At 44.5% G+C, this 25,906-nt stretch overlaps 2 protein-coding genes across 2 annotated transcripts; one reads left to right on the top strand and one right to left on the bottom strand.

The window, feature by feature from the left end:
- Positions 1-1,535: 1,535 nt before the first annotated feature.
- mybbp1a (MYB binding protein (P160) 1a) lies at positions 1,536-13,285 on the top strand. The gene is made up of 27 exons (XM_037467661.2): positions 1,536-1,766; positions 2,238-2,333; positions 2,468-2,551; positions 2,639-2,713; positions 2,885-2,992; positions 3,182-3,372; positions 3,591-3,761; positions 3,906-4,023; positions 4,629-4,918; positions 5,000-5,110; positions 5,193-5,318; positions 5,490-5,696; positions 5,849-5,957; positions 6,052-6,151; positions 6,356-6,510; positions 6,602-6,712; positions 6,897-7,088; positions 7,319-7,492; positions 7,686-7,843; positions 8,062-8,196; positions 9,056-9,146; positions 9,435-9,566; positions 9,697-9,765; positions 9,861-9,974; positions 10,894-10,995; positions 11,100-11,224; positions 11,789-13,285. Exons 1-27 carry the CDS (start codon positions 1,590-1,592, stop codon positions 12,153-12,155), a joined length of 3,888 nt encoding a protein of 1,295 aa, XP_037323558.2. The 5' UTR covers positions 1,536-1,589; the 3' UTR covers positions 12,156-13,285.
- Positions 13,286-16,275: 2,990 nt separating this feature from the next.
- On the bottom strand, positions 16,276-18,548 carry LOC119215492 (uncharacterized protein C11orf87 homolog). Its single transcript, XM_037467706.2, has 2 exons — positions 18,212-18,548; positions 16,276-17,784 (listed from the first exon to the last, which is right to left on the bottom strand). Exon 2 carries the CDS (start codon positions 17,683-17,685, stop codon positions 17,266-17,268), a length of 420 nt encoding a protein of 139 aa, XP_037323603.1. The 5' UTR covers positions 17,686-17,784; positions 18,212-18,548; the 3' UTR covers positions 16,276-17,265.
- Positions 18,549-25,906: the final 7,358 nt, after the last annotated feature.

The raw sequence follows: 25,906 nt of genomic DNA, 5'->3' as shown, positions 1-25,906 counted from the left end.
TAATCAAATTAATCAGAATTTTCAGTGAATTAATCATGATTAATCACACCTGAATCCTAACCATTTTTTCTTTCTGAAATGCATACTAAAGATAAATAACAGGACACAGATACATAATTATCATTATTATTATCATAATTATTATTTTTTACATAAATATATGTTATTGATATTTGATTTTTTAATTCATTCCAGAAAATAATCAAATCAATGTTATTTGATAAGTTACAGACTGATTTCCCTGCATGGCTCTAGAAGGGTCTCGAGCCTCTGCAGTTTATCCCACTCTGCTGCGACTTTGTGCTCCTGCGATGACCAGACATGACCAGACATGTAAACCCTCCCGATGTTTCAAAGCCCCCCCCGAAAATCTCCCGGACCGACCTTTCTCCCGATTTCCACCCGAACAACAATATTGCTGCACCACCCGTCACTGGGCGCGCCGTTTCAGACCGAACAATAATAAAGGTTACACCTTGAAGTCGAGCGCGGCGATTAGAACGACTGGCGCTGCAAAGAAATCCGCTACCACCCCCATTTCAGTGTGAAATATTCCCATACCTGGGAGGATTTAGATCGCATTGGTTTCTCTTCCTCCGCATGTTTCAGAACAGCGCTGCTCTTGCTCTGCTGGGCGGAGCTTTTCTTCTTCTCTGTTCTGCTGCGCGAGAACGGGGGGGGGGGGGGGGGGGGGGGGAGCGGGTCTCTGGCGCAAACAACTTGCTGAACCTGACGGCCTGACATATGCCTGCAGGTGGCAGTAATGTGTTGTATAGGATGAAGTGCATTCCCTAGAAGAAGAGGTTCTTTCCGGACCTGAATAATTTGTCACACTGCGCATGCGTGAAATGCGTCAAAAAAATTGACGTAATTAACAACAAACAGCTAATTAACGCCGTTAACGCGCTATTTTTGACAGCCCTAATTAAAACATTTATTATAAAGGGGTCCTGGCCAAGATGGCAAAATATCCTTTATTCTTTAAAAACATATAATTTAATGTGACTTTTAGGATTCATCATGACAAATCCATAGAATATAATCAAATAATGAAACCAACGTGTATATTAAAGTAGCACTGAAAGAGAAGATTTTGATTTTATCCCGCTTCTGCCACAGCCTCAGAAGGAACATTTTTCACATGAAATGGCATTATGGTATGAATCAGTATTGTACTGCTTGTAAACCCAGGAGTACACAAAATATCTAAAATTGGCTCTACGCTGACAAACTACAACATTTAAAATGCTCTATCACGTATTCTATAAGACACTTTGAGGCCCTTTTCTTTTGATATGGTATATTTGGTCAATTACAACACTTTTATATTAATGTTTTTTTAAATCGTTATTTCTACTTTATAACGATTCATTTATTATATTATTATTGGTGTAGTTTTATCATTATTAGTATGTGTATATGGTCGCATATTTCTGTGAAACCTCTGTTTTGTATTCTTCAATAAAGTTTTTGGGGAAATAGAAGAAGAAAAAAAAAGTCCCGGATTGACCCGGAAGCGGTAGCCGCGCAGCGACACACGTGCTTTCCTCCTTCTGCAGCATGTACCGAGGTTGTGGAGGAGTGAAGAGATGTCCGTAGACATGGTGGAGCTCTCCGAAACAACGCCGGAGCCGGTCAAACCGGCCGGAATCCCGCAAAAGAACCGCGTGTTCCTCGACTTCTTCTGGGACTTGGCCAAACCGGACCAGGAGGTCCGGCTCAAGGCTTTAGAGAACCTCATTCAGTACCTGAAGACCAACGACCAGGTGAGGCGGACCACTGACGCCGAGTAGCTCCACGTAGCTATTAAAGTAGTAGTAAATTAAAAAAAAGTACTAAATATGCAGACGTGTGGCAGATTTGTTCATTTCTGAATGATATTTACACACAATAACTTGACATACTGTTATTAGTTTAATGACATGCTATTCGTTCATGTGTCGTGTTAGAAATCCGAGAACTAAATCATGTGATCAGAAAGTACAATATCTGTCTATAAGACTATGTAGAAGAAGAAAATGTTTTTATTTAACCACGGATTTAAAACTGTACTCAAGAACAGTACTTGGTAAATGTACTTGGTTCCACGCCACATCTCAGCTTGTAACTTCAGCTGTGAAACCATCACCGGGAAGTCATTCCATAGACCGTTATGAAACCGTGTCAGGCTCTACATAGCGTTTTAATAAGGGAGCCCAAATGATCGATCTTGGTGTGTTGTTATTGGTGCCCTGCAGGCAGATGAGTTGGAATACTCCTTGAAGAGGCTGGTGGATGGACTCGCTCACACACGGGAGGCTGCGAGACCTGCATTCAGCTTGGCTCTGGGGCAGGTGAGTGGAGGCCACTACCGAAAACCAGTTCAATGCATCAACCCAAAAGGACGTTTCAGGCTGACTTTGTTTTTGTAGACATCTGACCCTTTTTTGTGTGTGAAATAATCTTAATCTTTTGTCTTGTTTTTCAGGTCTTGGGTGCATTCAAACACGTCTCTCTGCAAATTGTACTCGACCAAATAAAAGCAAAACACAATTTGCGGACAGTGAAAAAGGTGAGCGTCCCAATGTTTCTTCCGTTGGCCGTGAAAAGCTTCGCGAATGGGCTCTCTAAGTCGAGTGCTTTTCTTTGTGTTTCTCAGAAACTCATCAGAAATGCCGCGTTTGGAAACCTGTTTGGCGTCCTCGCCCTCCATCAGTCCGGCCGCATCTCTGAAGTAAGCAGTCTCCCCCCAATGGTTCATCGATGCGGTCCGATTGTCCTGTTTGCAGGATGGGGGGGAAAAAAACCTGGTTTTGTGGAACGTTTATTTTTAAAGCCGCAGACTCTGCTGCAAACGGTTAAGGGTTGTTGTGGCCTCTGACCTCTCGTCTTTGTGTTCCTGCAGAAGCCGGAGGTGGTGCTGGGATGTGTGCAGCTCCTGCAGAGCCTCAGCCATTACAGGCAGCACCTGAAGGACCTGCCCACACAGACCATGACGGACATCCTCAACGAGGTGAATAATGCTGCTCAGTCGCGCCTTTTATTGAAGCGTGGTTTAGATCGGACCTTTGACTTTGTTTGGCTCCAAGGAACTTTTAACTGTTGTGAAATTCAGTTTTACTACTGCTGCCTTTGTTTGTTCTACCTAATTTATCTTCTTGTTGTTTTGTTTTTTCTTTTCTGCAAACTAACGGTCCGTCAGATCCCAGAGGAGGTGTTTGAGGAGGTCCTGCTGAGCGCCCTGCAAACTGACCTGGCATCAGCGTTCAGCACTCCGGAGCAGCTGCAGCTGCTGCTGGTGGCATTGCGGCGCTTTCCGCGAACACTCAAGCCCAAGAAACTCAAGAAGCTGCTGGGCTTCTCTACCATCATCAACGCCGACAACATTCCCAAGTAAGTTTGTCTTGTGCTACTCGAGCAAGTTCGCCCATGCTTTTTGTGTCTGGTTTCACAACTTCAAATTGATCATATCTAAAGCAGTTTGAACCCTGAATAAACATATTTTCTGCCATGCTACCCTTATAGCAGCTCAATTAAAACTCATAACATTGACTTGGTATGTTGGCATGCGACTGCTTTGGACAATCTAAGCAATGTATCGTGTTCTGCAGGTTGACCGAGGTGTTAAAGATGGCGGCCCAGTCCTCAAAGAAGGAATGTCTCCTCCCGCGGGTTGTCCTGGACCTCCTGAAGCTCTCACTGAAGGAAGACAGCTTCCAGCTGTTCTGGGATGACGCCATCACCAACGGCATGTTACTAAGGGAGCCGGCGGGGCCCACTCAGTGAGTGCAGCGAGGGCCGTTAATCAACGACAGAGAAAACGCACGCTGCTTGTGTTGTCGTTTTGTTTAGGTCTTATTGTGCGGCCCCTGGCGCAGCTCAGAAATGCATTAATGTCCTTTGCTGTTGTCCCGTTTTGTCTCCAGTTACATGAGCTTCCGTCTGCTGGGCAGCGCCTTGCCCCTTCTGTCGGAAGCCCAGCTGAAGACTGTGCTGTCCGGAGAGGTGATGACCTACTACGCTGAGCATCTGGCGTCTTCTCAGGTCAGTGGGCTCCTCCGGTTATCCCCGGGACGAGATTTAAGTTGTCCTAAAATTGAATCCAAAACCAAATGCAGAGTTGATCTTTCCATACTGCCTCAAATATTGTCCTTGGTGGACAAAAGAACCCGACATTTACTCTCAATTTCCCCCAGTGAATGTAAACTCAAAATGTCCTTTAATTTCCTTAATTCTGTCTGCTTTCAAAGCACTAATCATGGCACTTCAACTAGAACAACATCTGTGTTCTCTCTTCTAAGAGTGCCAGTCTTCCTCGGCTCCAGACTAAGTATTGATGTTTTTACATCATTCGTATCATAGCAACCAAAGCACTTTACCTCCTTGCCCTCCTTTGTTTGCCACTAAACCATTGAAGTATTTAATCCTTTTTTAAACTAATGTCTGTCATACAATATACCTAATGGTCATTAATAGAGCATTCAAATACGGACAAATAAGATTTGTGGAGAGAAAAATAATTTTAATTTAATTGCCTGTCACTGTTGTTGTTTTCACCACAACAGCCTTTCCTTCAGATGATGTTGATCTAAAGTAAAAAATGACCATTAAGCATGAAATGGTGACCAATATAATTTTTCCCCTCCCAGAAAGGGGGCCGCTTCAAGCTGGCGCCAGAGATGGAAGCCTACGTGTTGGCCTTCTTGCAGGGCTGCCAGGACGTCGACCGCCAGCTGGCGGTGATGGAGGCCTTCTCCTTGCTGTCCAGCAATGGCTTGTTGGTGATGTCGCCGACGTGGAGGGTGGTGCAGCACCTCCAGCCCGCGGCTGTGCAGCAGTACGTGGAGTGGCTGAAGACCATGTTCCTGCAGCCTCAGCTGGACAAGCTGCTGGACCTCGGCGCTCGCAAGCAGAAGGACAAGAAGGACGTGAAGGAACAGTGAGTGAACGTGTCTGTTTAACATCGGGCTTATCTGTCCGGATGGAAATGTGATTTCGCTGTTTATTTGCCTCCCTTCAGGAAGGAGAACTCCTTATTCAGCCTGAGGAGGTGGATCGTCTCTCGGCTCTGCTCGATTATCGACAACAACCAAGTGAAGAAGGAGGAGGGTATCATCATGGGTGTGGCCAGGTGAGACCTTCCACTATTTGAGCGAAGTCGAGGGATCGGTGTCGCATGAGCACAAGGTCGTCAGCTGGTGTTTCTTTTCCAGATTTATCTTTTTCCACGCGTTCTTCGTGGTCAAGAAGGCATCGCGGGACATCGAAGAGACGTTGGGGAAGCTGTCTATCCCGCTGGATACTAGAATCAGAGGACCGCTTGTCAGTTCCTTCTTTGGGTAGGTCACTGATGCCAGATTTCTGTCCGGAATCGGGATTGTTCACATCTTCACTTGCATACCACAAAAGTAATAAAGAATCGGACGTCGTTCCACCTGAGTGTAACCCGGTTTTCTCGAAAAGACCCAGAGGTTTTGTTACTGACTATTTGTCCGTCCTCCCTCCTCCAGACTCCTCTTGTCGCTGCACCACTTGCCTCTGGACAAAGACCCGGCCGAAGGGGCGGCACCCAACCGCAGGCGCGTTGTGGGCATCACAGCCGACGGCACCCTGTGGATCTACCACATGGCTCAGTATGCTCAGCTGCTGCTAAGCCAGCCCAAATACGCCCAGTGCAGCAAGCCCTTCACCCCCGAGCAGAGACAGGCCTGGGACAGGTAGGACAACGATGTACCAGATAACAGGATACAGCTTAAATCTTCCACATTGTCACAATGTACAAGTACAACTGCGATCTTTTGTTCAAGTCATTTCTGTTTCTGTTCTGAGAGACCAACGTGTTTGACTCTGCATGTTTTTTCCCTCGCAGCATGCTGGAGTCGGTCGCAAACCTGAAGAAGAAAGAGAAGAAAGGCCCGACTCCGGGGAGCGGTGCTTTCCAGCAGCTCTTCCTGTTGGTCGGGTTGCACCTCTTCACGGTGAGGCACGCGACCAGAGCCGTGCCCATAGTAGTGCTGTTAGGGTATTTTCGCAACCTCAATGAGGCGCTGACAAAAACTTTTTTTCTGAAAGGCGCCGGAAGAGCTTGTGGACATTATGAAGGACCTGCAGAGCTGCATGGACAAAGCTCTGGAGAAGAATGCCAAGAAGAAGAAGAAGAAGAAGAAACCAGGTGAGGCCTCGTGCACAAGGACGGTGCAGCAGCTGCCTTTCACAAAGATGTAAAAACATTGTTTTAATGTGACTTAAGTGTGGAAGAAACTGCTGCAACACTCGATTCGAGACCAAATCCACCAGATTTTGTCCAGTAGATAAAATCTCATTTGGGTTTGACTGAAGTGTATGAATGTGCGGCTTTGTGTTTCTTTCGGTGCAGGGCAGGAGGAGGAGCCCGAGTGGGTGGATGTGATGGTGGAAATCCTGTTGTCCCTGCTTTCCCAGCAGAGCCGACATATCAGACTGGTCTGCAAAACGGTCTTCTCATCCATCTGCCCCGATGTCACCAAAACGGCCCTCACCGCCATCTTGGATGTAAGTAACGCCTTCGAGCTCGGCGCCGGTCCTCACTGATGTTTGTACGAATAGTTTTTAAGTGATTGATGTTTGTTTGGGCTCGGTTTAGGTCCTGGACCCAGAGAAGGATGACGAGGACGGCGCTTTGGTCGTCACTGTCGACAACAAAGCCCAAAAGAAAAACCCAGATGAGGAAGATGATGATGATGATGAGATGGAGGTCAGTTATTTAATCATAATGGGAAATATCCTGATTTAAACGGCATGAAGTGAAACAAACATTTTCCCATGTCATCTTATAGTCCTCTTTCAATTTATTCAGTCTGCTTATTGAATAAGCCTACTGTTACACTTATATATTTTTCACTAATTAGGAAACGCGTTTGCTGTTATGGCTCTAATAGGGTAACAAGTCAGACGATGACTCTGATGAAGCAATGGAGGAGGATGACGACAATGATGATGACGACGACGACGACGATGAGGAGGAGGATGATGATGATGATGATGATGATGAGGGGGAGATGGCTGAGGGAAATGTGGACCAACATTTCCGTATGGAGCTGATGAAGGTCTTGCACGGGCAGAATGCTCTGGTGGGTTTTCGGGCGTGGTCTTTGTGTGGGTTCTGATCTGTTACAGCCGAGCAGATGTGTGTCTTGTACTTCTTTAAGCTCTAAAATGGGGTGTTTCAGTGCAGCATGTCATCAATTAACAGCGTTATTATAAATCTTGTTGTTTTATGTAAACGGTAAACAGAATGGTGTGTGTGTAGGATCCCGCCATGCGTTGTGTTTAAAAGTCCTCTCTCCTGCCGTATATTCAGGCCACAGGGGATGACGGCAGCAGTGACGAAGAGATGGATGACGACGCCATGATGGCGCTAGACAAGGGCCTGGCGACGCTGTTCTCGGAGCACAAGAAAAATGCAGAGGCCAAAAAAGATGAAAAGACAAAAATTCAGAAAGAGAAGACGCTGGTCCGGGACTTTAAGATCAAGGTAACTGATCCGGGCCTTAACTAAACACTGATGACAAGCCTGATACCCATTTCACCTCTGTGTTCATTACAGATTTAGCTCCATGTTTAGCATAGCTTTGTTCAGTTAAAAAAGACGAGGCAAAAAGTGGAAAAGGATACACATTCCACCAGCCTGAAAGCTGTATCTCCCTCACCCATTTGGCTCGTTGTAGGTTTTGGACCTGGTGGAAGTGTTCGTGACCCGGCAGGCCGGCAGCCCTCTGGTTCTTTGTTTGGTGGAGCCTCTGCTCACCATCATCAACAGAGGAATGAGCTCCGGCAGCGACCAGCAGGAGCAGGACTTCCTCCGCCGAGTTGCAGATATCTTCAGGTAACGCACGTCAGCGGTGCACTGGCGTGATGCACAGCGTCCGTATCCTCATTCAATGTTGAGAGTGTACTTAAGCATCAGAGTTTCTATTCTGAGGCATTGGGAATTTTAGATGCTGACAATGTATCGCACTTGCAGATATCAACAAGTATCACTACGGTCCTTAAATCCTCCAAACTAAATCCAACTAAATCAATGTTTGCGTGTTGTTTCTCCAGGAACCAACTGTGTAGGTCCAAAGTTTACTGCAGGACCGCCGGTGACAGAGAGGGGGAGCTCCATGACCTGCTGGACAAACTGATGACTAAAACCCAGAAGCTGTCCGAGTCCTCCGTCTGTCTCTACTACTTCAGGTACAACTCGATGTTTTAACAAAGGAGCTGAATAGTGCATAGAGGCTACGCCCTCTCACACAACACTACATTTTTGACTAGTTTCTCTTGATGCCATATGGGGAAATGAGGTAATTAGTAAATAAGAGTCATTCATTTAATAATTTTAAAGTTTCTGTATTAAAACATGTTACTCTGTAACATAAAGAATGAAGACTGTGCTATATATATATATATATATATATATATATATATATATATATACATATCATCTCATTATAAATTTATGTTGTTGAAAAACACTTCCCGAAAACCATTCCAACATTGGCAGAGATAAATGACGCCTCCCCTCTTAAAAACAAATTAAAGATGACGTACACAGATTAAACTCCAATCCACTCTTCCTATCTTAAGCACCCCCTGTATAAATTCTCTCAAAAGGTTTTTCTGAGGGGAATTCGATTATTTCAACATTCATTCGGGAGGGGAAAGAAATTGTGGTTAAGCTATCTACACATTTTGATGGAGAGCTTCCAGTTTTCTATTACCATTGACTTCCCTTATTTCTCAGATGGTTCTTTGTCTCTTTCTGCCCTTGCAGTTGTCAGTCTGGTTAAACCATCTTATAGTGTTTTTTAAAACCAGGAAATGACATTTTGATTTACGCCCCCATCTATAAAACAAATCCTCCATTAAAAAAGAAATGACAATTATTTGTCAAGAGGACTCTCAACAGCATTAAAGACTGAAGTCCAGTAGAATAGTGAACATTGATTCAAGAGTCTTTTTTTCGAAGGTCAAGAAGGAAATCTCCCGGCTGAATACATGATTTTTACCTCAGGAGATTTAGTATTTTACTGAGGTTGAACTGTCCTTGCAGTGCTTCCCTGTACGTGGTGAAAGTGCTGCGAGGAGCTCCACCCACCGAAGCCAAAGAGGAGCAGACCGCCGACGGGGCTGCAGCACAAGACGTACGGATTCATTTTGTCTTTGTCCATTCGTTCACCGCTCGACTTTGGGTGCCGCTGCGTTTGGATCGCTGCAAAGTTGTCTGAATTCTTACTGATGCATCAGCATCCCATATTGTGTCCATCTTCACACATGAAGCATTTCATGTCTCTTCTATACCAGACAAGAAATGAGTCAAACGATTAATGCAAACACGGTTATTACTTGGCCAAATAGTCGTTGATATCAATCTCTAACAGGAAATTGGTATGAATAGATAAAACATCTGACACATGTGTTGTTTGGTGCAGTTGAGCTTCATGGGCAACGTGGATGTGGACCGGGTCGCCGCCATCTTCAAAGGGGCCCTGAGCAACTTCATGGGCAAGAGGAAGAGCCCCCTGAGCGCCCAGATGTTCACAGACCTGTTCACCAAGTTCCCCGTAAGTGTCTTTTAGACAAAAGCATCAGCTAAATGACATGTGATGTAATGCAGCGAAATCTCCCAGCAAAATCTCATGTTGTGCCTAGCGAGCAATAACTAATGCAGCCTGCGTGCTTTTATTTTGACAGGTGTTGTGTGTGAAGCTGTTGGACACTATTGTGCAGCACATCACATCTGGAGTCAGAGTTTACCAACAGGTATGAGAGACCCTCCGATTCTTACCAGCTCGTCGTACTGTTGAAGGCAGGTGTACATTTCTGTTGATGGCCATTTTGTGTGTGTGTGTGTTTAGGGCCAAGCTTGTATGCTGATGTTGCGGGCGATGCAGAGCAGGGAGGTTCAGCAGCTGCTGAGCGGCGCTCCCTGGACGGAGCTGTGTGCGAAGGTCTCTGCTCAGCTGACGGCGGTAGGTCAACACAGCCCGTGTGATTCCCCGAGGTGCTTCGGTTTAAACAGGATACGCACTTTCTTTGCCTCGTTTCTGTCATTTTCTTCCCTAATAATCACTGTTGTGGTTGTTTCCGTATCCATAAACATTTGACTGCACAATGAGGGCTTTTACGTGAAGAACTTTTAACTCTGTCCGTTAATGCTTAGATATTTTTAAGTAAAGCTGCTACTTATTCAATCACTGTTTATACGACACTTAAAGAACCTGAGCAAAGTAGTAATGGATTCATTTTGTAATGGGCAGCACAGCGATCTGAATCCGACGCATTAAAACTACGTAATTGTTGCAAACTGTTGCCTATTTACACACGCAGGAGAGGAGAAGCATTAGCTGATTCAGGGACTCATTTTCACTCCTTCTCCCTGCTCAGGCTTTTAAAAGATAAGACACTCAAAATCCCAGCCAAATGAGTTAATATAAGAAATCCACTTGGGAACGGAGGACATTTTATGAGTTATGCTAATGTCAGAAGTTGACAAAAAAGGTCAAAGCAACTTCACAACAGTCTCTGTTTGTTTTATACACTAGCTGCTTTAATTAGTTTTAATTAACATGGCACCGTTTCAAAAACAAAATTAAAACATTTTAATGAATGTACTTTAGACCTGTAAAGTAGTTGTGAGCAGCAGCAAGAACAAATACATGGTAGTTTTTTTTATCAAATGTACAAAAGGTCTTGAACATAAAGGGTCTAAATCTAGTTTCAGTGAAACCGTTTTGGTAACATTTTCTTACCTGAAAACGCCTCGTCATTACTTCCATTTCATCAGTGAAGTCCATTCACTGCCTTTTTATTGTGGTGGCCCAGCGGTTTAAAACGCTCACAATCCTTCCTCAAACGTTCTAACCCCCGCTGTCTTTTCTCCTCTCACAGAGTCTTCAGCAGGTCGGTGCGACCGAGAACAAGGAGGTGAAGGAGAAGGTGCTGAAAGCCCTGGAGCTCTGTATCTTCCTGATCCGGAGCGTTCAGCGTCAGGTAGGGTGGCGCGTGCGAGGGGGGAAGAGTCCCCTCCGGGTGGAGAGGGACGCTTTTTTGTTGTGGTGTCGGTCCACACTCAAGTCTCCGCCTGCTCTTTGCAGAAGCTGGCTGTGGACCTGGCGCCCCTACAGGAGGTCCTGCAGTCCCTGACCAGCAACATCGCTTTCAAGAAGTCCGGCAAGCTGGAGGACACCTACTGGGCCGTGGTGAAACACTTTGGAATCCAGTGAGTTTTTGTGGTGTGACTCGTGTGTGTGTGTGTGTGTGTGCACTGTTGGTTGTTGAGGAGAATGTGATTTTTGGGAAGCAATTTGGAGAAGGAAAAAAACAACCAAAAACCTGCCAGCTGGTGGATGAACCGTGTGTCAATCACACAACATAAGCCGGTTTCCCTTTTTATAATTGCATTTGCAGTGTGTAATTTATAGAGGATCTCAAACTGTGTGAAATATGCACACCACGCTTTGCTAGCAGGCTTGTTGCACATTATTCCTTTGGCCGGTTTCGACCCCTGTAAATTGTGTTAGTAAATCAAAAGGTGAGAAAATGAGTAAATGCATTCGGCTCTGCTGGATGACCCGTACGAGCCACTTGACAACAAATCTACTTTGTACAATCCCTTGTATCCTAGCAACACTGGTGTATCCTCAGTGTGCATTAGTAATTATTGTAAATCACTATTCAGTCTAACTGTAGGACAAAATCCTATAACGGATAAATAAACAGAACTCTACGTATAATTCATTATTAAATGTGTTCGGGTTGATCTCGCTTGTGTCCACCTGCACAGAAAACCAAAGGTTGAAAAGACGAAGCCCGACAAGGAGGCCGACCTACCGCAGAGTCCCAAGAAGAAGAAGAAAGGTTTCCTGCCGGAAACAAAGAAGCGCAAAAAACGCGACAACCCAATTCTAGAGCCGGCCGCCGCCGCCGCGGCAGCAGAGGCAGCAGAGGCGGGCCAGGCGACCTCGGGTTTCAGGCCGGGGGCGGACAAAGGACAGGTCAAAAAGAAACACGACAAGAAAACGAAGCGGAAGCGACCTGCCGACGGCGGCGCGGCGGCGGCTTCTCAGCCCAACGCGGCCAAGAAGAGCAAGACGACGCAGTCTGAGAGCAAGGCGGCCAAGAAGAAGAAAGAGGGAGGAGGGAAAATGTAAAGTGGACACTGTTTTAATGTTTTCATTTTTGAAGCTGTCAGTTTATCCGTTTTATTTTTTATTAACTCCGTCGGTTCAGTGTGGACAACACGTTTATTTCAATGTGTTTCAATATGAGACAGTGTTCTGCATATTGAAATTGTTCAAATGTATCAGAACGGAATTTAGATGGATTATTTTTCTTCCGGTAGCCGATGGCTATAAATTAGGGGGAAAAAAAATGTCCAACCACAATAAACTCACTTCTTTCTGGAATGTATCAAAACTCTTTTCCCATTTCCAAACGGCTCCATCAGGTTCGTGAATCGATGTTTTGAGAGAAAGAAACGAGGTGAGCGTTCGTCATCACTTCTTCAAATGATGTAATATTTTATAAGAGCTTTGTCATTCTTACAATTTTACAGATGGGTCCACTGTCATAGCAGAATTAGAGAAGAAAACAAGTCAAAATATTTTCATTATTTTGAGATCTTGTGTATTCACAATTCATCGACATGTTTGAGTTACTGTGGGAAGTAAATTATAAATCTTACTAGATTAGCATAAAACAAAGAAACTCAGAGGAAAATCTACAAACCTGCTATACTTTTCACATATTACTACTTATAAGCAGTTGCAAAGTAACATGATTATTCATAAGTTGTCGGTGTCCCACCTTTCCTTTGACTGCAGAGGATCTTTTTTTCCTCTAGTATTTTTCAGAAAATAAAATTTTCTCATTGACAAACAGGTTTTCGAAGCTGACCTCATTGTTTGTGACAGCGAAATCTAAAAACCATTACTGAAAGAAATGGGAGGCTGCAGTTTTGGGTCACATGTTCGCTGACATTAGATTCTTATTAGAAAGAACATCACTTTGAACAATATTGGATGTTGCTAGCCTGTGTGCCGTAAACCAGGCACACAACCCTAATTCAGCTGTTGGGGAGAAAATGATGCAGTGTAGAACAAAATGGATTACTATATAGGACATTAAGCCGTGCTGCCATAAATCCACAGGAATACCAGGTAGGTGGCAGCCCCATCCATCAGTTTATCTAATCTTAAAGCCCCTCTTCACTTCAGGAACCTTCAGCAGTGCGTCTCAACAGGAGCCATTTTATAACCAACGTTGTGTTTGGTGCATTACTCACACGTGGGGTGTAAATGTGGCACAAGAATAAATAAGCACAACAAGCCCCCCTCCCCCCCCCCCCCCCTTTCTAATTAATGCATTTAAAATCTTGTATTTTATTCATAGATCACATTGCTGTGTGTGTGTGTCAAAGGGCTCCCTCCTGACCAACAGATAAGCAATCTGGCTTCAATCCGCTCTTTTGTTTGTGTTTGTTTTTGTTGACCCACTGTTGATTACGTCTGCTTCCAGAGGCCCTGCGACCATTCGAGCCGCGTCCACCCTACGCCCCCAGAGCTGCTGCGTCGCACCGTGCTGTGTTCCGGTACCTGTGTCTGTAACGATGCAAAGTCCAAATGAGCTCTGCATGAATGACCGTAGAATTTATGAAGCTTTTTGAATTAAGATCACACTTGGGGGGGGGGAATGACACCCGATGTGTCATTCCGTCCTGCAGGAGAACCATCTCAGCTCCTGGCACTGTGCTCCTTTTATTCGCCCCGCAGCTCGAACCTGCACATAAACAGATACTGCTGGCGACAAATCGTCCGGCCAGAACCCTTGATGACGTTGGGTGACAATGGGAGCGGCGGTGTCCTCTCCTCACGACAAACTGTCGTTTGTCATTGGTGTGACTTCAGCCCCCCCCCCCCCCCCCCCCGCCCCGGAGCCCCAGAACCAATCTGCTAATGCAGCCCGGAGGAATAATCTGAGTGGGCCGTAAAGTCGAGGACAAAGTCTCATCGGTGTGAGTGAGCTGTAACTGGATGCCAGCCTGAGGAAATATTTAGTATTCACCCGTGTTGTTTTTGTTAAAAGTGTGGGCCTGTGGAGTCTGATGCGCCACAGTGTGCAGGTTGCCAGGCTGTTAGTGTTGGTTCTATATTGCGTGCAACCAGGAACCCATTAATTAGTCAAGCTGGTACTTTTCCTGCCCGGGCCTTTGCAGGAACAAGCCGAGTTTGAGTTGTTCCTATTTTTTTTCTTTTTTTTTGGAGGAGGCCCAAATCTGCGAAGCCTCAAACAGTCTCTTGTTCAACACCTGCTGTGCACAAATCTGCTTTTTCCCGTGGTAATAATTTAGAGAGCAGTGTTTAGTGCACAAAACTCATACTGGATATTTTATGGTACTGACCAAAGCGAGCAAGAAGAACAAGTTTGAGAGTGAACCACAGCGCGTCTGCAATTTGATCATTATACTTCACAGAATTGAAGAGAAATCAATATCTGTAGCAGAGTGCAAAGATAATATAATATGAATACAGTGAGTGCTCAACCGATTTGATTAAAAACTGATTCTAGAACAGTCCAAATGCCGTCTCACGAAAAACAAAATATAGCTTGTGAATTCAACACCGATCCACCACAATAAAAACACAAAAAAGACTAAAAATGCAAATGTTGTCCTGGAATTGGCCATGGTGGGCCAATAAATGAAGGTTAAGGAAAGTGATGAAAGCTTTATTTATATTTCAGCACTTTTCAAGACCAGCATTTTATTCCCTTTGGATCGTGAATGCTCACACTGCTCATAAATTGTACTAACTGACTACCAGTCGCCTGAGGCGTCTCACCCACAACCATGACAATACTATAAGAAACAGCCTCAGGGGACCTGATCCACTCACTGGCCAACCAGCGTAAGTCTTTCTGCAGCAGTGTGGAGCAGAACCCCCCGTGGGACAACAACACTCTGAACTGACCTCATTAATTCTAAATGAGGCTACGCACAATAACTGGGCTATTCCCAAAGCCAACTTCAGCCGCACAAAAGTCTCTCTACCTTTTGTTTCTCTCTTTCTAAAGCAGCTTTGAGTGTGACACTAAACATCTTTCCACAACTGATGACCTGCCCATCCATCATCCTGTCCATTCCCACCAGACCTTCGCTGCTCTTAGCCACCACGGGTCAGTGACTCCTGACCTCCATCCGTCCCTGCACCCCGAGTCTAACCCACTGACCTTCCTTCACTCCCAACCACTGACCTTCATCCATTCCTAACTACAAACTCCACCTTCAGCAGCTGGATAGGTATCTCACGGAGAGGTAATACAATGATGTAGGGTGTATGTCTGGTTATGACACCTGGTGTCTGGTCTCGGTTGCTTTGAATGATCATTTAGAGGCATCATTAGAATGTCTCATTAATACACTGTTAAAAAAAATCAATCATTCATTTATTTATCTGGTGAAAACACTTAAGATGTTACGGATCCTGGCCTATAATTGTTCCGCAGAAAACATACGTTTGAATGTAAAACGCGTTAGTCATCGTTGGTTGACTTACTTCCAAGTTTCCTGCGAAGATAAATGGTTCCACTGTGTTGCACTTCTGCCAATGAGACAGACAGGCAATCTGTCATTGCATCTTTCAGGGCAGGAGCCTTGCCAAAAGGCTGCTTCATATTCCCCAGACTCTATCTCGCTGGGTACGTTTAGGAACATGGTGTCCTGGTACCTGGCCAACACACTGACTAATGCTGATTCAATTCCACTGACCTCCAACAAGACGGGCTCGGGTGTCATCATGTGGGAGACGTTGGGATTAGAGGTGATACTTCTATGGATAACCTTCATGTCAATGACTCCCAACGGAAGATTGATGGGGCCAAACGTGAGAGACGTTCTGTGTGCAGTGGATCTGATTCTGTATTCAACAGACGTGGCTCTACATTCGCCCTGCATGTACTTTGAATGGGTCACGTGGGGCGTAGAAATTGTGTAAGCAATGATTCTTTGGTAAAGTGGTCTCTTCAATGCCCCATCCTCAATGCAAATTCTGTCTCCCTTAGGAAGGACATTTGTCGAGTAAATTGGGTGAGGTAATGCAAATCCATCCAAGCATTTCCATATATATATACTGTATATATATATATATAAAACGGCACGTATGCAGTATTAAATAAGGAACATCTTTACCAATTGATTTATAGCTATGGCCAACTGATGTTTCTTAGATAATAGTCAACAGGCGACACATGTATTTTACGTAACTGACACATTCAAAGGCTTAACATAACGCAAGTATTTATTTATAAACTTAGAATATTACATATTTCCTTTGATAAGGCAGATTATATGAACTCCAGAAAGATGACGATACTGCAAAACATTCCAGCTCTCATAATGACATACATTTACAGTGAATTCATATAATAAATGATACGGGACTTCTCTTCGAACCACCATCATACAACATGAAGCATAACAAATAAATAGACGGGTTTAAAATGAAACCCTCTGTTGGAAGGATTCTCAATGCATTACATGTCAGAGAATACATTATAGCCTAAATACTCAAAAATCAAAATACCGTATTAGCGCTAAGAATTACCATCTGACACATAAATAAAAAACATTGTTTGCGTTACTACAGCGAAGAATCTTGCAGCCGGTCAGGCTAACTAGAGCTACCTACAGATGTCTAACAGACATTGGAGGACAGTACTTGAGGCAAAAATGCTAAGTCACTTAATTGAAGGAAAACATACTACCAAACAAATAAGCCATAGTCTACAGCCTATATGCAGCCTTGCACTGCCTAACAGCACCACAACATCCATTATAGTCTAACTACTTACTGGTAGTGTGTCAGAGAGACATGCCAAGGAAGATCAGCGAGCCAATGTGGTCTGTGTTGTGTCACCAAACTCTAAATAATTTAAACACAACCGTGTGTCACATCTCTGGAAGGTTTAAAAGTTTAAACATCTGTGTGGTTTAAACAGCGTTCTAGGCCGGGAAAGAGGAAGAGGTCCAAAAGTCAAAGCAGGCAAATAACTTGTATGCAGCCCCATAAAGGAGTTACCGGTTGGCTCAATAGTGGATTAGGAAGGTGTGTGGCCACGTGACTATCCTACCTGCCAATGTAGTCAGTGCTGTGGGCCGACTATTCTGCGCTAACTGTTTCTACGGGGGCTGGGAGTTCTTTGTGCCTTATTGCTTTTCCTGTTTATTCCACAGTCCCATTCCCTGAAGTGGCACCGAGTGAACAGTCAAGAGGAACCGTCCGCCGCGGCGCCCGTTCGACCCCCCGCCGCCGCGTCCCCGGTCTCCTCGTCCCGGCACGCGGGTCGCTCCTCCTCGCGCCTCGCCGGTCGGACGATGACGCACGGCCTCGCGGCGGGGAGCTCCCCGCGCGCGGGGCTGCGGCGGCGGCGGTCGCGCTCGTATTCCTCCTGGGCGCGCAGGATCTTCCTCTTCCGCAGCTTCCTCTTGTGGAAGTGGAACGTTGCCAGGGAAACGAGGACGATCCCCGCGAGCACGGCCACCAGCACGAGGAGCGCGAGGGTGGAGGAGAACGGCGGAAAGAAGCCGATCTGCTCCGCGCAGGTGCCGTTGTGGGCCTGGAAGAGCCCGTGACAGCGGTGCAGCGGCACCGGCGGTCCGGAGGCCTCGGAGGTTGTGGCCGTCATCCGGTCCGCGTTTCTCTCCGCGCACGCTGGTTCTCTCTGACCCCCAGTAGCCTTCTTACCTACTCTCCGGGGCTCAGCGTGGTGACACCATGTGGTTACCTGCACCGAAAAAAAAAACAAAGAGCCGTGAGATCCGCGGGTCCAGCAGCGGCTGGAGACTATATACCTGTCGGATCGATCAGACCTCCGCCCACCCACTCTCAATAACCGGTCCAGCCCCATCAGTTGGGGGCCAGCACCAAACACGACATCTGACGCCAAATCCCAATTTTAAATTAAAAACCTGCCAACCTCCAGAGCACATACTCGTGATCATTGTGAAGAAGAAAAAAGACAAGCCGTTTCAATGACTTCAACACAGGGGACTGTAGGGACAATGCATCATCTATTGTAATGTGCAGGCCTGTGAGATAATGACCAAACACAATCCATTCGTTCCTGCCCTCCACAAAAAGCGGGTTTCTGGGACACTTAACGTCCGAGGACAAAGCTGCCGTCTCTACATGGAAATCCAGAGAAATCTTACCTGCTGAAATCGTCAGTTCGGAGCACGGTCCGTGAGTGCAGAGCCGATGTGCGTAAATGGGAGAAGCGGATCACGGTGACGCATTTCATGCAATGAGATGCTGCTGCTGAGCGCCGATCACTCAGTTGATTGCAGCAGTGTCTGCGACCAGGACGGCGCTAAACGCTGGAGGTATTGAGGGAAAAGCCCTCAGTGGGCATCGAAGGGCGTTTTTTTTCCTCTTCTCTTTTTTTCTTAAACACGAAAAGAGTCGTGGTTTGGTTCTTCCCAGAAAAACGTTCCCTCCTCCCACCATCGGCAGCTCCACTCAGCATCTGAATGAGGAGCCGCAGCTGCATTAAAGGTCCCGTTTAGTCAGCTGGCATGGCTCTTCCCCCCCCCCCCCCCCCTCATTAAATGTAGTCCACATAGACAGTTATAATGTTGCCCTAATCGTTATTTTAATACATGTGTATTCACTTTATACTTTAAACGAATAATGAATAATGTAAATTCCCTGGAATTCCTACGGGTGTGGCCAGTCCAACGCTGCATGAATTAAAGCGTTTAAGACTGTGAAGGGTGTGAATAATGTTTGCACGTTGTGTTTTTATTTGAACCAAACGCGGGTATATGTGCGTTATTGACTTCTTCACAGAACCAACCACAGAGTCAACCTTAAGAATCACAACTTAACATCTGAGAATTGCGTAACATCATTTTGGTGTGCTGTACAGTCAGCTTTTCTAAAAGTACCTATTTCTTTGAAGAAATACCTTCCAACCTCAGACCCAACAATGTCTCCTGCTATGGTTGCAACATGCCTTAAAACTAAATTTCCAATGTAAGAATTAAGGAAATAATAATGATTCATGTGAGATTAAAACTGCTATTGAATAAGACTATAGTTAAACCCCAGCTTTTACTTTTGGTGGAATGATTCAAACTAGAAAACCGTCAATTTAGACGTAAAACAAATCGAGTTCAGCTCCTCCCCCCGATTGGAAGATCGCTGCAGGCGGTGTGACATGAATTCCAGATATAGAAGTGTGAGCATTGAAGGGCCGAATCTACAACGAGGCCACACCTTGACCTACCTTAAAAAACACAGAGGACATTCTGCATGTCTCTTCTCTTTCCCAGAAAACAAACATCATGTGTTTTGAGGTTCTGTAATCTTTCAAACTCACAAATCTGCCCATCAAATTGGACCTCCAGGATTGGTGGAGAATGTGGACCCTTTCAGCAATTTCTTCTCCCTAATTTCCCAGAGGCCAGTTTGCCCCTTGTGCCGGGGCGGAATGGGGGTCCAGTCTGCTGGACACGTTGGTCCTTTATCTGACTTAGGTCTCTGCAATTTGGAATCGTGCTGATGAATCCGCGGCGCTGTCCCTGGTGCTGAAGTCAGAGACAGCTTTGTAATTGTAATTTGTAATTTTTTTTTTTTGTCTTGGATCTATAATATTCCCTCAACCATGTAGCTTATGGATGAATCAGGTTTATTATACTAATTTAATCATACATGAAACAAACACGCTCCCCCTCGCAGAGAACACTGCGGTTTCACCAAACCCAGCAGGACCAGCTAACATCCATCAATCAACCGCTGTAGTCGCTGAGATATTTCAGTCCGTGGGCCCCTGTGAGGAAGGAGTGGCGTCCATCCAGAAAGGCACGAGGAGGTGTGACGTAATGCTTGGTACTTTCCTCCATTGGAGAACTCTGACAGGGATTCAAGCTGCGCCTCACACCCAGCAGGGTCGGAGCGTCGCATCCTGATGTTGATGTTTGCCGATTCTGGTGGCGTCAGCTGCTGCCACAGCACCTGAAAGAAGGCATCGACCACCTTCCAGATAATCAACTCCATCGCCAGACATGAACGTCGATATCGAGCAAGGCTACAAAACCCAGGATTGAGTTCATTAGGCCCTTTCTAAATTCGAACCTGCAGCGTGTTTAAGGTCCGGGAATGTTTTTTAAACTATTTTGTTAGGAAACTACAGATCTTGCTGAGACCGGCGTTAATGATATTGGGTTCACCTTTCGAAACTTACTATCCAATAGACGCCAATGTTCTTGTTTGGTTTGTCCATTCTGGGCTGCTGTAGTAACGTGGCAGGGCGACGCGGCGGACTCTGAAGAGAACCCACTCCCTGTCTAGATAGGGAGGAGTCGTACTAAGCTTAAAGCTAAGCTAAACTAAGGTTACATTTTGAAATTATATTTTCTCCCATGGATGCCCTGAAAGACGACCCACTGGCCCTTTTAAAGGACACCTAGACACATTCTGTGACAATGGTGAGAAGACAGACTCACCTCACGGCACACTTTCCACCTCCATACGTAGTGGAAGTCATTACTGTGTTTGGTACATGTGAAAACTGCTTTTTATGTAATACAAATTGATTTTTCAATTTCAGATGTTTTCGTTCGCTAGCAATGAGGAGTTAACATTGAGTCTTAAAATTATCTTTATATCTTTATAGTTTTGAATCATGTCTTGTGGAGGGTTGCATCATGCTTCATGCAAACACTGCATTGATAGATAAAAAACAGAGAGTATCATATAATCTCCATAATTCTCCCTTCACGCCGGTACCACAAAGCTTTTAAGATTCTCACGGTAATTTCCCTAACCTGATACTGGAGGACATAGTCCATCAGCAGCGCGGCTCCATGAAAAATGAATGGCCTCGGAAGAAGAGAGGCTCCCCGGATGATGAACTCACTGAAGATGAGTGCACACTGAAAGATTTATACAACTATTCATGCACAGTTTAAATCCTGGCACATGTTAAATGGAGAGTGATTATTGCACTTATTTTAATATTCATACAGGTCTACTGCAGTTTTACGGGTCAAACTGACCCACATTAAAGCACCTGCTTGCCTTTCGCCGGCGTGGCAGGAAAACCGGGAGTAACATTGCAGGTCGAGCCCAGCCTTCGTTGAACAGATTAAGTCAGTCTAAGAGCTTTATAGCCGTGTATCTTTGTAGTCCATGATTAATCATACAAATGGAGATCATGGTGAGCACATTCAGACAGTGTGTCCTTGAAGGCCCTCCTGGCGTTGCCCTCTAGTTGTCTGAGGAATGAAAATAAGGCTTGAGAGAGAGAGAGAGAAAAGTTTAAACCCCTGTCCAATTTCACACCCCTGCACACTGCGTGCTACGTGACCATCGCCTAACAGCAGCTTTTTTTTTTTCGGGTCCTTGTTCGCTGCCCGCTGAAGCTGGAAACAAGGTTGATTAGAAAGGGAACCGCAACGGTGAAGTTTAGCTGCGAGATGTTGAAAACGTGCCGTTGTGCTGCAGGGAATCGTTCTCTGTGGGTTTTATTACACTAAGTCCTTTGATCGATTGTACAAAATATTTATTACAGCAGCACTAAATGTTTTTTATGGATCTGAATAAAGAACATAAGTTTCCAAGAAGTGCTCAGATCTTAAGTAAAAGTAGCAACAACATGAAATATTTGGGACAAGTGATAGTCCTGCATTCCAAATGGTACTTCTGCAAAAGTATTACTTAAAAAAGGACCAAAATGAATAGTATATATTAGATTACTCGATCAGAATAGTTTATGCATTAATGTCATCATGATTTTATTAATGCAGCTGGAGAAGGTGGAAAACATTTCCTTTACATTTAGACTCAAATGCTGAGTATCTTTTTTCTTATGGAAGTCTTGTTCCATATTAACCTTTGATAATACTTTATAATTTTTATTTGTTGATTACATTCAGTTTTATAAATCCCTCTGAGAAAGTCACTAGTGCTAATAAACAGATTAATGTAATGGAGTCCAAATTTGACAATTTAAAAAGTAAAAGTCTAAAGTAGTGCCTCCAAATTGAACAGTACTTGAGTAAATGTCCTTCCACGACCACTGTCAGTTTCTTTATGACCTATAACTGTTACCACGTTCTTCTCTTCCTAATGACGCATCATGTATCTGCCGATTATTGAGCCCCTCCATTCTCCTCCAGTGCCAGGCCTCCGGGACGGCAGCTTGCGTTAATCAGGATTATTAACTGTAATGAGAAAGCTTTGTGGGTCTGAATGCTAAGCATATATTGATGTACACTCTGCTGTCCACTCAGTGTGTGTGTGTGTGTGTGTTGTGTATCTCCATGAGAGGGAACTGATATCTTTAAAGCTGCAGGCCATCTCCAGGCAGCAGCAATCCTCTTGATATTCCCTCCACGCTCAGCCCAAGTCTCTTGTCAGCAGAATTTCTAATGAACCGCACAAAATCCAGTTTTATCATGCATGGACTCATGCACATACACACACACACACACACACCCACACGCACAAAGACACACAACACAGACAGGCCAACTTTCCTTTTGTGCCCAAAATAAATGACTTCAGGAAAGAATGGAGGAGGCTCGGGGAGAGGAAACGTCTCTCCACAAACAGATTTCTCTCTCTTTTTTCTTTTGTCATGATGACCCCGTCACTGAGCGCAAGCGTGTGATAAGGTGTGTGGATTTATCATTTGAGGGTTTTACATTTAAGCGCTCTAAATGAAGGCGTGCAGCCTCCCTGCTTTGTTCCCTCTCGTAAATGGCTTATTTTTGATGGTGACGGCAGAGGCGGAGAGATGGAGAGTGAGGGAAATGACGTGAATTGAACCGTGGCCGCTGCATTAGCCACAACGTGACCAGGACACCCGAGATTGAATAAATACATATTTTAGCTCTAAACCTCGGAGTATTTCTCAGAAGGAGACACGTTTTTATTAATAAATATACTACTGTTTGATTTAATCGGTTAACTTGCAGTTATAATACATTTTCATTTTGTGTTTTTGATCGGAATGCAAAGCAAAACAACATTTCCAAAATAGGTACAACATCTCCATGTATCATGCTATTAGGAAATGGAAATACCACGGCTCAAATGGAAAAAAAGAAGGCTTAAGTACCACAAAATTGCACTAAGAAGATATAGTTACATTCCACCACTGTATAGCATATTGTTAGCACTGTATGAGTAATTTTTAACACGTTTACACTGCATTTTAATGTTATAGTTATTGGGCTTACGTTTCTCCTTGTATCATTATTGCCAAAATTATCAATATCACCCAAGATTGAGTTGATTAGCAGCCATATTGAAAACTTCATTAAAACATCTAAAACAATTAAATATTAGATTCGTAATAAGAAGATTTTGCACCATTAAATGGTTCATTTCCCCACTGTTTCTTTCTGAAAATCATTCAAATTCTTGGTTTTATAAATAACTTTTTTTTAAATGCGTTGTTTTTCACAGCTTGCTCACTTCGGTTGCTCTATCGGTCTTTTCTTCAGCTGGTGGATGGTACATCAGCAGCTGCTCACCTTTTCCACCCACCTCCAGGCACTATGAGCATCATCAGAGCCCTGCAAGCATTCACACACAAGTTCACATGATTAAACCCACACTTTGCTCAGAAGTGATCACACCCTCAGCCGATGAACAATTCGGTTCCTAAGCAACTGATCCTCTCCGTGTGTGGGGTCTGCATGTTCTCTCTGTGTGTCTGCGTGGGAAATCCTCCCGGTGCTTTTTTTCCTTTCCTCCCACAATCCACAGACACGCAGCTCAGCCGGAGTGAACACTTTAAATTACCCCTACGAGTGAGTGTAGGTGGGTGCATCTGTATATGAGTGGTTGTGAAAGATTCTACCCGACAACTGCTATTAAGGAAACAAATGATGTAATGATCAACGCTCAAGTAAAAATAAAGCTCATGTTTTCTTACACCTGTGGTTCGTGAGTTTAAGAAAAGTTGGATCGCTATCACTGTAAGGGACAAAAGACCTGGTGTGAATGTGAAAAGGTCATCGATGAGGGAGCATGGCGTTGCTCAGTTAAACCCACGGTGATCTGTCAGTTAGATTTAAGGGATTTAGATTTAAGGGTTTTAAGGGACACGAGGGCTTGCGTTGGAAATATCCCGCATCTCTGCATTCTTCCTCAGATTGCTGCTTTTAATGCTCGACCGCTTCGTCTGTTCTGATATATTTCGATTGCGAGCTCCTTTTCAAGCCAATCCTCAGTTAAATTGTCCCCTTTGTGGCAGCGTTTGTTTTAATTTCAGCGTTAGATGGCACAAGAAAAGAACATTAAGAGGGGGGCTTTTTTGTAAGTGAGCCACTTCACATTGTTTCTGGATGTCCCTGCCAACCAGCATGGCAGTCTGGCCGGTGGGAGAGTTCGGGTACCCTTGACCCACGTGTAGGCCACACTGACAGATGGAGCCAGCAACTATCCCAATCCCAAGGATCAAGACATACTCATTCTGGAAGATTTTGTCCTCCTCCCTGTATTAATATTAGAATACGTTGTGACATTTGCTGTTTGTCCTGACATCCGTCCCTTTGTTGTCTTGAGCCGAGAGTCTTTAGTGTTTGTTTAAGCTACAGAACATCTCTGCCGCTCTTGCTCTATCTCTCCTTCCACTATCAATTATAATAACAACAGCCTGAAGCTTCCTCCTAGCATGTTCTCCATGTCGTGAGAGGAAACACCTTATGGCTGCTTGCTACACTATTGCATCGCCCGGGTAATAGAGCTCACTCTATTCGGCTCCCGGGCTTTGCCCTGCGAACCAATTTGTCTTTCCAACACGTCTTTTTTCAAGCCCGTTGCTGGTGTCATCACATCTCAGTTTGTCCCCTCATCTCCTATGGCATTGTGAAATAAATTATACAAAACAATGGAAAGGATGGATGTTCTGCAGTCAACTTGAGGTCTATCTGCACTAACATGAGTTGGCTTATGTTTCCATCCAGCAGATCTACAACTGAACGATCCGCCAGCATCCTCCCAAGAAGTTTTTCTGCTTTCTTCCGCTCATGTTAATTATGTAGTACCACGAAGAAGCTGGTGGAGTCACGTGGTATGCCAAGTCAACCCCCTAATTGACACAGGGGCCCAAAATAGCATGTGAGGCGTATGTTAGCATGTGCATTACTCAAGGCCCTATATTCCTTGTATATTCACATGCATCCACTGGAGAGACACAGGCCTTGAATGATAACTTGATTAAAATGAGCAGCTCTGGCTGATATACATTTGACAGGCAGTGCTCATGCATGCAGCTCATGGCTTTGAGTTGAATGTATTTGTGTACATGAAAAGTGTTTATTTAAGCTGCTCACCTGGGGTTTCTGTGCATTTGGGCAGGCTACATTAAGTGTCAGGAACTGTGAAATAAACATCGAGTAAATGATATATTCCATGTGAACTTCTATCAAAAATAAATCAAAGCATGATGTGTGCAATGTGCATTCAGTCATTTTCACCTACCTCATGCATAAAACAACCGCACATTACCCTTTGCAGTCTGTACTATTGCACTATTGTGTTACTGTTTGCAAGTTCCATTGTTTGGTATTTATTGCAATCATTCAATGATACTTCAATGGTGGTCTCACATATTCTGCACAAATATTGCATAGATACTTGCATAGATACATTTCCACAATATATTTATATTGTTGACCGTTTTGGTAACAGTAACACTTTGGTAATACAGTTTTCATATATTTTGTAATATTCGCTTTGCTACTTATTTCATTAATTAGGTAACGTTAGTTCCTTGTGCCATTCTGATTCTGTTAGATGTTATTTCCACCCACAAATATAGTCTTATGCCTATTATATTCTACTTTGTCTAAATGTGTGTCTTTATTCTGAAGGACTCCAGACATGAGAAG

This window comes from Pungitius pungitius, chromosome 16, assembly GCF_949316345.1.
Source record: "Pungitius pungitius chromosome 16, fPunPun2.1, whole genome shotgun sequence".
NCBI classification, from domain to species: Eukaryota; Metazoa; Chordata; class Actinopteri; order Perciformes; family Gasterosteidae; genus Pungitius; species Pungitius pungitius.
Note: the sequence above shows the minus strand (reverse complement) of the source record. Positions and strands in the feature narration are given on the sequence as shown.